The sequence below is a fragment of the Lagenorhynchus albirostris genome, chromosome 2, assembly GCF_949774975.1.
Source record: "Lagenorhynchus albirostris chromosome 2, mLagAlb1.1, whole genome shotgun sequence".
Classification (NCBI taxonomy): Eukaryota; Metazoa; Chordata; class Mammalia; order Artiodactyla; family Delphinidae; genus Lagenorhynchus; species Lagenorhynchus albirostris.
The window spans coordinates 143,157,671-143,169,756 of record NC_083096.1 but is presented as its reverse complement, the minus strand read 5'-3'; the positions used below and the strand labels follow the sequence as shown (position 1 = coordinate 143,169,756).

Sequence of the window (12,086 nt, the reverse complement as noted above, 5' to 3'; positions counted from 1 at the left end):
CCAACAATTGGTATTTTCTGACTAGAAACAAAGAGAGGCCACATCCTAAAGTGTGACCGTCAGCTTTTCCCTTTATAAAGAGGCCTCTGAATCTTACAGGTCACCAGACTATTGAAATAGGGCTTCCCTAGTGGCGCAGTGGTTAAGAATCTGCCTGCCAATACAAGGGACACAGGTTCAAGCCCTGGCCAAGGAAGATCCCATGTGCCACGGAGCAGCTAAGCCTGTGGCCACAACTACAGAGCCTGAGCTCTAGAGCCTGCAAGCCACAACTACGGAGCCCACGTGCCACAACTACTGAAGCCTGCATGCCTAGAGCCCGTGCTCCGCAACAAGAGAAGCCACGACAATGAGAAGCCCGCACACCGCAAGGAAGAGTAGCGCCTGCTCACCGCAACTAGAGAAAGCCCGTGCACAGCAATGAAGACCCAACACAGCCAAAAATAAATAAATAAATAAATATATTAAAAAAGGAATATAACAGCACTCTGTAATTAGGCATTCATTTATTCATTCAACCAACAAATTTAGCGCCTAACATGTGCCAGACACTGGGAATAGAGTAATGGATAAGAAAATTTCCTGTTCTCTTGGAGCTTACAAGCAAACTAGTTGGAGAGATATTAAACAAGCATGCAAATTTTTAGATTTATCATTGTGAATAGTTTTTGAAAGGGGGACCTAGTTTGGTCAGAGAGTTTCTCTAACGAGACAGTTAGGCATCCATTTGGAAAATGTATAAGAATTGGTATAGGAATGTATAGGAATAGACTTGTTCAAAAGCTCTGAGAAAGCAAGTCTAATATGGCTAAACTATAGTAATCTGGGAGCAAAGGAGAAGTGAGTCAGTGGTCAAGATTATACAGAACCTTCCTAAGAGTAAAAAGAAGTCATTGCCTTGTCTATTTTGTGTGTAGCTGGATTCCTAGCTTCTAGAATAATGTCTGGCATATTAAAGGTACTCAGTAAATAATGGTTGAACAAATAAAACAGGAAGACATTATCACAGGTGTTTTCCAAGTAGATCACTCTGGCTGATGTGTGAAAAATAGTTTGGGGGTCAGGTGGGGGGAGGCCAAGACAAAGAAAGAAGAGAGAGAGCACTTAGGAGGGTATTAAAGTGATATAGACACTAGAAAATGATGGCTCGGATTTGAGGAGTAATAGAGATACATGTACACAGATATGTCATATATTCAGGAGGTAGAATTGACTGGTTTGGGGTAGTAACTGATTCAATGTGGAAGAATGAAGAAGGGAGAGGTGTCACTCCCTTGTGTCTAGTTTTCTGGGTGAATAGATGATGGTGCCAGTATCTCAGTAAACAAGACATTTTGAAAGAGGAGCAGGTTAGGGAGGAGAAAAGCCTAAGCTCAGTTTTGGATATGTTATGTTTGAGTCATTTGTGAACCATACAAAAGGAGGATCAGGTCTGGAGCTCAGAAGAGAGGCCTAAATTGGAGATGTCAATTTGACGTTTATGGGCTTCTAGGTGGTAACCAAAGCCTTTTGAATAAAATCACCTACGCTCATTGTGAAGAGAAAAAGCCTCAGGAACCAAGCTTTGAGAAGCTTATAGAAGAGGAAGAACTCCCAAAAGAGACTGAGAAGGAACTACCAGAATGGTAAGAGGAAAACCATAAGAATGTAATATCACAGGAAAATTTTCTCTTTGATGCTTGGCCCAATACAATTCTGACCCCATAGCAGATGTCAAAAGTGTCAGATTAGATGTGTAAAATGTGAGAACTAGCAAGGGATCACAGGAGTACTTTAATCTGGCCTCTTCAGCTATAAAGAGAAATACCTATCCAGAGAGGTGAAGCTCACAAGTAACCCGTGGCACAGCCAGGACTCCCAAACCAGGAGTTTTATTTTCCCACTTTAAATAATTTAGAAATTTGCCATCTTCCATTTGAGTATTCGTAATTATTGTGAAGAATATTCCTCAGAGAAAACAGATAAATTAAGCTATTGCCATTTTACAGGAAATTGAGATATTTGAAGGTTAAAAAGATCTTAAGAGCCCCAAGAAAGATAAGAAGCACAGACTATAACTTTTAGTCTTATTTCTCCAGGCTCTCCTAGAGTGTTTAAGTGCTTTTTTCTAACGTGGCCTCTCCCGTTGTGCAGCACAGGCTCCGGACGCGCAGGCTCAGCGGCCATGGCTCGCGGGGCTAGCCGCTCCACGGCATGTGGGATCTTCCTGGACCGGGGGAAGAACCCATGTCTCCTGCATCGACAGGCGGACTCAACCACTGCGCCACCAGGGAAGCCCACTCCTTCCCATTTTTACCTTAAGGATTTCTCTCCCAGGAATTCCCTGGTGGTCCAGTGATTAGGACTCCGCGCTCTCATTGCTGAGGGCCTGGGTTCGATCCCTGGTCCGAACCCTGATCGGGGAACTAAAATCTCACAAACTGTGTGGTGCAGCCAACTGTCCTGTCAGGTCTGGTGACCCTTCTCTCCCTATTTTTTTCTGATGAGGTCAGAAATCATGAAAATTAAGCACATCTCATTTTTATGTTTGATGCCTGCTTCAGAAAGTTATTTTAGTCAATGCAATGGCTGTCTGCCTCCCAGAAGGACAAATCTGCACCTTACTCCTAAACATTCAAAGGTAAATTGTTTTATTAACCCCATTACCCACCTTTATATTTGAGATTCAGGATAATCAGAAATGTGGAATATTGATTCCAGGGTGAGTAGATTGGGAGTGCTGTGAGCCTCAAACCTAAAGTTATCTATCTTACTTTAGTGTCTAAAATTCCCCCATTAGTGATTCATTGTCCTCTTTAGAACTCCTCTTAAATGCCAATAATGTCCTTGAAAGGAGTAAAAAAACTAGCACCATTCTGTGAATGGATTTGCTTTTATTTCCCCCTTTTTGAAGCACACTGTGGGCAAGTTGAGATCACCATGAACCCAGGTGATAAAGAGGTTGCTAAATGTGAGAGGAAAGGCACAGAAAGAGGAGGTGGGTAACAAGAGAAATACTATTTACTTTATAATTCTGTCCTGGGCCCATGCTCTAAGCAATTATACTTTTGGAGCTCTAGTTATTAGTGTCCTGCCCACTGATGGCTCTCCACATTTGGTAGCTTTGTATCTAGGTCAAGAAGTAGGCATGTTCTTATGGAGTCTTCTGTTGTGAGACTAAATGTGTGCACAACATACCAAAGAATTTGTGTGATGATAAAAATAGTTTTCTATTGTACTATAAGCATACTTCTAGAAAGAATTTAGTGTTCAAACGTCAAAATAAGTTGAGTGACTTTAAAAAATACTTTATGTCAAATGAAAGTTATTCTATCACAAATCCAGCCAAGAGCTCCTCAACTCTCATCTAAAGATACAGATTTCGGGCATAGGAGGGAGGCCAGGGAGATCAGGAGAGGCAGGCAGGAGAGGCCCTCCCAGACCAGAGGAGCAAGAGAGGAGAGGAGGGCATTTGCCTCACCCACTTGAGCCCAGGAAGCCTTCTGGGCTCCCAGGTGAGGTCCCCTGCCCTCTGAGACCAGGGGTGGGGGGCACACCTGGGCCCCTTCTGTTCCTTGAGCCTAAGTCCCACCCCCCACAGCCCCCAGGGCCTTTTCCAGCCCTGTGGGTCCTGAGCATTGGCCCCGCCCACTGCCCAAACCTCATCCTTGCTTAGGCCCCGCCCTCCACAGCCAAGGCCTTTTCCCCCCACCTTTTTTCTTCTTTTTCCCTCCTCTTCTTTTTTACTATTGTGGTACTGATGTACCTTCTGGTTGTTGATTCATATATTTTTTAAAATTAATTAATTAACTTATTTGTTTATTTATGTATGGCTACATTTGGTCTACATTGCTGCTCGCGGGCTTTCTCCAGTTCCAGTGAGCAGGGTCCACTCTTCGTTGCAGCACGTGGGCTTCTCATTGCGGTGGCTTCTCTTGTTGTGGAACACAGGCTCTAGGCGCACGGGCTTCAGTAGTTGTGGCACACAGGCTCAGTAGTTGTGGCTCATGGGCTCTAGAGCACAGGCTCAGTAGTTGTGGCGCACAGGCCCAGCCACTCCATGGCATGTGGGATCTTCCCGCACCAGGGCTCAAACCCATGTGCCCTGCACTGGCAGGCGGATTCTTAACCACTGCATCACCAGGGAAGCCCCATCTATATTTTTATTTTTATATTCTTTCTAACATATCTGTTAGTTTCATAGTCTAATTTTATTTTTTACTTTGTTATTGTTCTTTTTTTTTGGCCACCCCATGCGGCTTGCAGGATCTTGGTTCATGAGCCCAGGGTCAGGCCGAAGCTCCTGTGGTGGGAGCTCTGAGTCCAAACCACTGGACTAGCAGAGAACCTCAGACCCCAGGGAATATTCATCAGAGTGAAGTCTCACAGAGTTCCTCATCTCAGCACCAAGACCCAGCTGTACCCAATAGCCTACAAACTCCAGTGTTGGAAGGCTCAGGCCAAACAACCAGTAAGACAGGAACACAATCCCACTCATAAAAAAAGAAAAAAAAATTAGATGGCAAAAAAATATGTCACAGATGAAGGAGCAAGATAGAAACCTACAAGACCAAATAAATGAAAAGGAAATAGGCAGTCTACCTGAAAAAGAGTTCAGAGTAATGATAGTAAAGATGATCCCGAATCTTGGAAAGCGAATGGAGGCACGGATTGAGAAAATACAAGAAATGTTTAAGATCTAGAAAAACTAAAGAACAAACAAACAGATGAACAACACAATAACTGAAATGAAAAATACACTAGAAGGAATCAATATCAGAATAACTGAGGCAGAAGAACGAATAAGTGAGCTAGAAGACAGAATGGTGGAAATATCTGCTGAGGAGCAGAATAAAGAAAAAAGAATGAAAAGAATTGCAGACAATCTCAGAGACTTCTGGGACAACACTAAATGCACTAACATTCAAATTATAGGGGTCTCAGAAGAAGAAGAGTAAAAGAAAGGGTCTGAGAAGATATTTGAAGAGATTATAGTTGAAAACTTCCCTAACATGGGAAAGGAAATAGTCACCCAAGTCCAGGAAGCACAGAGAATCCCATACAGGATAAAACACACCAAGACACATATTAATCAAACTAACACAAATTAAATTCAAAGAAGAAATATTAAAAGCAGCAAGGGAAAAAAAAAAAAAAAAACATACAAAGGAGGGCTTCCCTGGTGGCGCAGTGGTTGAGAGTCCGCCTGCCGATGCAGGGGACAAGGGTTCGTGCCCCGGTCCGGGAAGATCCCACATGCCGCGGAGCGGCTAGGCCCGTGAGCCATGGCCACTGAGCCTGCGCGTCCGGAGCCTGTGCTCTGAAACGGAAGAGGCCACAACAGTGAGAGGCCTGCATACCGCAAAAAAAAAAAAAAAAACATACAAAGGAATCCCCACAAGGTTATCAGCTGATTTTTCAGTGGAAACTGCATGCCAGAAGGGAGTGGCAGGACATATTTAAAATGATAAAAGAGGAAAACCTACAACCAAGACTACTCTACCCAGCAAGGATCTCATTCAGATTCGATGGAGAAGTCAAGAGCTTTTCAGACAAGCAAAACTGAAGAGAATTCACCACCACCAAACCAGCTTTAAAACAAATGCTAAAGAAGCTTCTCTAAGCAGGAAACACAAGAGAAGAAAAAGACCCACAAAAACAAACCAAAAACAATTAAGAAAATGGTAATAGGAACATACATATCGATAATAACCTGGAATGTAAATGGATTAAATGCCCCAACCAAAAGACACAGACTGGATGAATGGATATAAAAACAAGACCCATATATATGCTGTCTAAAAAAGACCCACTTCAGGCCTAGGGACACATACAGACTGAAAGTGAGGGGATGGAAAAAGATATTCCATGCAAATGGAAATCAAAAGAAAACTGGAGTAGCAATACTTGTATCAGATAAAATAGACTTTAAAATAAAGACTGTTACAAGAGATAAGGAGGGACACTACATAATGATCAAAGGATCAATCCAAGAAGAAGATATAACAATTATGTATGTTTATGCACCCAACATAGGAGCACCTCAATACATAAGCCAAATGCTAACAACCATGAAAGGAGAAATCGACAGTAACACTTTAACACCCCACTTACACGGATGGATAGATCATCCAAAAAGAAAATTCATAAGGAAACACAAGCTTTAAATGACACAATAGACCAGATAGATCTTATTGATATTTATAGAATATTCCACCCAAAAGTGGCAGAACACACTTTCTTCTCAAGTGCACACGGAACATTCTCCAGGATAGATCACATCTTGGGTCACAAATCAAGCCTCAGAAAATTTAAGAAAATTGAAGTCATATCAAGCATATCTTCTGAGCACAACAGTATGAGACTGGAAATCAATTCCAGGAAAAAAATGGTAAAAAACACAATACATGGAGGCTAAACAGTGTGCTACTAAATAACCAAGAGATCACTGAAGAAATCAAAGAAGAAATTTTAAAAATACATAGAAAATAGTGACAACGAACACACGATGACCCAAAACCTATGGGACGCAGCAAAAGCAGTTCTTTTTTTTTTTTTTTTTTCACCTTGAGCATAAATGCTTTATTGTCATCTTAGGGTTCTCAGGCAGGTGGGGCTGTTGCACATCATGGGAGGGCAGGTACACTGAGCTGATGGCAGAGCTGCGACCAGTGCTCCCTCTGTCCTCTCTACCCTCCCCCCACTCCGTGGCTCGATGGAGTGCAAGTGGGTCATTCATAGGCTGCCCCTGGGGCCTTCTCAGATAGAAAGGAAAGGGCCCCCCGACATGTGCCCCCACACCCCCTCATAAGTGCCTCGCCCTGTACCCTTCTCCTCATAGTCTGCTACTGCTCTTTCTACAATTAACATTCATACTTGGGTGGTCAGTACCACACGGAGGAAGGTCTTACTACCCCTGTCCTTTTCCTGTCAGCTTCCAGTCCTTGTCCTGTCTGGCTCCCTAAACAGGCTGAGCCAGTCAGTCAGTGCACTCTGCCTTTCAGGCCCAGGCCCTGCACAACCTCCTTCCTCTTGCTGCCCCACCTGCAGCTGCACCCCCACCCCCACACTCCCATCCCGGACCCCAGTTCAGACCAGGGCTCAAGTCTTCCGGTGCATTCTGCTTTCAGGATCACGTGCTCCCTGTGGGCACACCGTCTTACAAACCTCTTTTAAGTCTCCTTGACCTCAGTCCTTGGCAGGGCCCTTCAGCCTTCCAGTCAGCGGACCGGGGCCCAATCCCAAAGCCAGAGTTTCTGGATACGTCCCCACCCATCCTCCTGCGACCTCACCTCCCGGGGGCAGGATGGCGGGGAATGGGGCCGGTTGGTCCGCCTCAGCCCGCTCCCCAGGCCCTGGGCCAAAAGAGAGTTCAGCGGGGCAGAGGGGGTCTGGCACTGCGCCCTCAATTGGAAAGAAAGTCGATGGCGGCGCACACGGATCGATTGGTGCTGACGTCGACGGCAGTGACCTTAATCTCGGTGTCGCCAAACTGCATGGCAGTACGGATCTCGCGGCGGCTAGGGGGCGCGCCAGCGGCATGGGGGCCTCCCTCGGCGGGCTCGAGCTCTAGACTGAGCTCGCCGCACTTGCGCAAGCCCGGGCGCGCGTCCTGGGCGGCGCAGCAGTACAGGTTGATGAGCACGCACCGCTGGCCTGGGCGCGCCGGGCAGTAGCTGCGCAGCACGTCCTCGCCCAGGGCCACCGACTGCTCGGCGGCCACGAAGCGCTCGAACACGTCGGTGCACCAGCGGCGGCCGCCGCGAACCAGCAGCTTGTCGGGCGGGTGGCGCCCAGCCACGAAGCGGTTGAGCACGTCCACGCCGTACGTGAGCGGCGAGCGGCGCACCCGAACCACGCCCGGAGCCTGCCCGAAGAGCACCGCGCGCTTTAGGATGGTGAGGCCCACGTCGTGCGGAACGACCACGCGGAGGCCGCGGGCGCCCAGTGCTGCCTGCACCGCGTGCTGCAGCACTGCCGACTCTGAGAAGCTGCCCACCAGGAACAGCAGCTTCACGCCCTGCACTTCGGGGCGCGCCAGCAGCGCCTCTGCGGTACAGGAGTGGAGGGTGGGTGTGAGGAGGAGGGACGTGGAGTGGGCCACTGAGGCCACCACTACGCAGCCACTGGCGCCTCTCCTCTGCCCGCCTGTATCCTCGAGCAACCAGAAACTAGTCATTTCACTATAAAACGGTAGCCTGGTTCCCATAAAGAAAAACACCGGGCACTTTCATGAGGGCCCCTGGCAATCTTTATGGGCTCTGCTTCCCCACCACACCATTGAGGGCTTGAGATAAGGGTCTGCATTTACACATATTAAATGCCTACTATGTGCACATTGCACTCACTCTCTAGATACTTCAGCTCATTTAAATCCCTGTGATAACAGTTTGGGGGACCTAATACTATCACCCCATTTGGGGAAACATGCACCAGAGGTTCTTTAACCTGGCAAGACTGCATATCTTCCCGCCACACTGCATCCTCCAGGTATTCCAGATGATTCTGGGTCTCATTCCAGTGTATGGATATGGGGAGGTTTCCAGGCACTAACAGGGTAACATATTCCCGCATCTGGGTATGTATGTTGAGGTGAATGAAGGACCCAGGCTCAGGTGCTCACCTATGTGCTGGATGATCCCGCTGACCGTGCGCTGAAAGAGGTCGTTCATGGCCTCACAAGACATCCTGAGCATCCCCTGTGAGGACCACTTCACGAAGTTCACGCTGCTCCTGCGCAGGGCTGTCTCCACGTTGTGGCCTGGCTGCTTGCGGTAGAAGTCAATAAACGAGAAGGGCAGCGAGATGTTGATCGCCCCCGCACGGTGTGGGCCTGCGGTGCGTTTGCAGGCCTCGAAGGCTATAGTCAGATCCACCCAGGCTGCTGGGCGTTGCGTTTTGAAGGTGCTGATGAAGTCCTCGCCGAAGATGCGGCCCAGCAGCTGCTCGAAGGCCAGGTCCACGCCCACCGCGCCACAGGGGCCACCAGATGCCTTGTAGAGCTCCTTGAGGGTGCCATGGGGCTGCTCCAACTGATGCACAGTAAGGTCCACCGTGCCTCCCCCACAGTCTGCCACCACGTAGCGGTCTCCTGCTTGCATCTCAGCCCACAGTTCTCCGACACCCGATTCCACCAGGAACGTGCGGCTGTGGCGGGACCTTCGAAGCTGTTCTCGGGCCTGACGGAAGCTGGGATCAATGGAGTGGCTCTCGCCCAGGCACTCACTGCCTGGAGCTCGGCTGCTCAGGTCTACGAGCTGGTGCAGACGCAGCTTGCGGCAGTAGACAAAGGCGGCCTCAGGCTCCAGGGCGATGAGTAATTAATTGCTCTGCATCCTCTCTTGACACCAGTCCGGCCAAGTAGGCAGCCTGTCGCATGAACTGCTTAGCTGGCTGTTTCCAGATGGCCGGCACTGTCAACACCCAGCGCACAGTGTCCTTCTCTGGCAGCGATGGGCACTGGTCCCTCAGCTCCTGAAGGGCATGCTCCTTGAAGAAGCGCAAGGCATGGGCGAACACCTCCAGGGCAGGCATTTTCTTTCCATTTACCGCTTCTAGCTGGGTCTTCAAGGTGAGATCAGTGGCACTGTGGATCTTCATCTTGAACTTCTCAAGTAGAGCCAGTCACGAGCCTCCTCAGGGTCCAGATCGTGGTAGTAATCACGGGCTGTATAGCCAGAACTGTGAAAGGCACCCTCTGGGGTCAGCAGCAGGCAGGTGGGGGTCTTCTGGTGGGCCGCACCTGGGTCCCTGCCCTCCCATTTCCTTTTAGGGTACTTGTGAATATGGTGCTTGGCATCCACTTAAATCTCCATAAACGTTGCTCGTGGGATCCTCTCTATCCATGGGGCCATGGGTCCCATCCGACATCCTCAGCTCCTGCTCCCTCATCATGTGGATGGCCTCAGGGTCACTGGCAAAGCTGAAGTCATAGCTACTGGATGTGGTGCCGAAGTCGATGGCCACTACCACAGAGAAGGGGGCCTGCTGGGGGGCTCGGGCCTCAGGCTTTGGAGACTGTGAAGGTGTGAGGGGGGCAATGCCACAGCTTTCCTGGGTCCTTGGGGAGCCGGGTGGGCTGGGCACTGGAGACTGCTCTGGGCTGGAGCCGCTGTACAGCCCCTGCAGGCCCATCTCCGGGACAGCCAGCATCTTTGTAGGCCCTGTGGCTCTGCCCTGCCGACAGCTCGACCTGTGTCCAGACGCCTGGATCCTGGGCCCAAAGCCAGTGGGGCCCAAAAGCAGTTCTAAGAGGGAAGTTTATAGCAATTCAATCTCAACTCAAGAAACAAGAAAAATCTCAAATAAACGATCTAACCCTACACTTAAAACAACTAGAGAAAGAAGAACAAAAAAACCCCAAAGTCAGTAGAAGGAAAGTAAGCATAAAGATCAGAGCAGAAATAAATAGAAATGAAGAAAACAATAACAAAGATCAATAAAACTAAAAGCTGGTTCTTTGAGAAGATAAACAAAATTGATGAACCCTTAGCCAGACTCATCAAAAAAAAAAAAAAAGGGAGAGGTTGAAAATCAATAAAATTAGAAATGAATAAGGAGAAATCACAACTGACACTGCAGAAATACAAAGGATTGTAAGAATCTACTACAAACAACTCTATGCCAATTAAATGGACAACCATGAAGAAATGGACAAATTCTTGGAAAGGTAAAATTTTCCAAGACTGAACCAGGAAGAATTAGAAAATATAAACAGACCTATCACAAGTAATGAAATTGAAACCATAATTAAAAATCTTCCAACAAACAAAAGTCCAGGACAGATGGCTTCACAGGAGAATTCTATCAAACATTTAGAGAAGAGCTAACACTGATCCTTCTCAAACTCTTCCAAAAAATTGCAGAGGGAGAAACACTCCCAAATTCATTCTACAAAGCCACCATCACCCTGATACCAAAACCAGAAAAAGACATCACAAAAAAAGAAAATTATAGACCAATATCACTGATGAACATAGATGCAAAAATTCTGAACAAAATACTAGTGAGCAGAATCCAACAACACATTAAAAGGATCACACACCATGAAGCTTTTGAGAAAATTCAACACCCATTTATGGTAAAAACTCTCCAGAAAACGGGCATAGAGGGAACCTACCTCAGCATAATAAAGGCCATATATGACAAACCCACAGCAAGCATCATACTCAATGGTTAAAATCTGAAAGCTTTTCCACTAAGATCAGGAACAAGACAAAGATGTCCACTGTCGCCACTCTTATTCAACATAGTTTTGGAAGTCCTAGCCACAGCAATGAGAGAAGAAAAAGAAATAAAAGGAATACAAATTGGAAAAGGAGAAGTAAAACTGTCACTGTTTGCCGATGACATGTTACTATACATAGAAAATCCTAAAGATGCCACCAGAAAACTACTAGAACTAATCAATGAATTTGGTAAGGTTGCAATTTGGTATTGGTATGCAATGAGGAAAAACCCAGCATACTTCTATGCTAACCCTGCTAAAAATGTATAACCTGAATCTAATTAAGAGGAAACATTAGAAACCTAAATTGAGGAATATTCTATAAAATATTGATAACTTCATGAAAATCAAAGTTTCAGGAACTGTTTTGATTAAAGACTAATGAGATTTGATAATTAAATGCATCACTATAAAGACATTATTGGGACAGTTGGCTAAACTTGAATGGGGTCTGTGGATTAGATGATAGTAATGAGTAGATGTTAATTTCCTGATTTTGATAATTTCACCATGGTAAGGCATCATACTGGCAACCTATTCTAAAATGTTCAGGGGAAAAAAGGCCTCCTTTTTTTTTTTTACTGTTCTTACAATTTTCTCTAAGTTTGCAATTTTTAAAAAAGAAATAGGAAAAAATATTACCAAGGGGGTCAAAAAGGATACCATTTGAAACATTGGACCTGATGGCCAATGTCCTAAATGTAAAACATGATTCCTGAAATTGTGTTTAGAAACACAGTGCTTTGCAGGTGTAACAGTAGCAATTGCTCTCCATCTAACCACACCTTCCAAGATCCTGCTCAAGACCTTCCTCCTCTTGGAATCCTTCTTTGAGTCTTCCAGCTCACACTTACCATCTATTCCATACCTGAACTCCAGA

General features: G+C 46.5%; 1 protein-coding gene across 1 annotated transcript; it reads right to left on the bottom strand.

The window, feature by feature from the left end:
- Window positions 1–7,364: 7,364 nt before the first annotated feature.
- Window positions 7,365–10,208, bottom strand: LOC132516191 (heat shock 70 kDa protein 12B-like). The gene is given in 5 exon segments (XM_060142594.1): window positions 7,365–8,028; window positions 8,603–9,302; window positions 9,304–9,593; window positions 9,596–9,744; window positions 9,848–10,208. Coding segments are annotated over 5 exon segments (2,067 nt in total). The 5' UTR covers window positions 10,132–10,208; the 3' UTR covers window positions 7,365–7,384.
- Window positions 10,209–12,086: the final 1,878 nt, after the last annotated feature.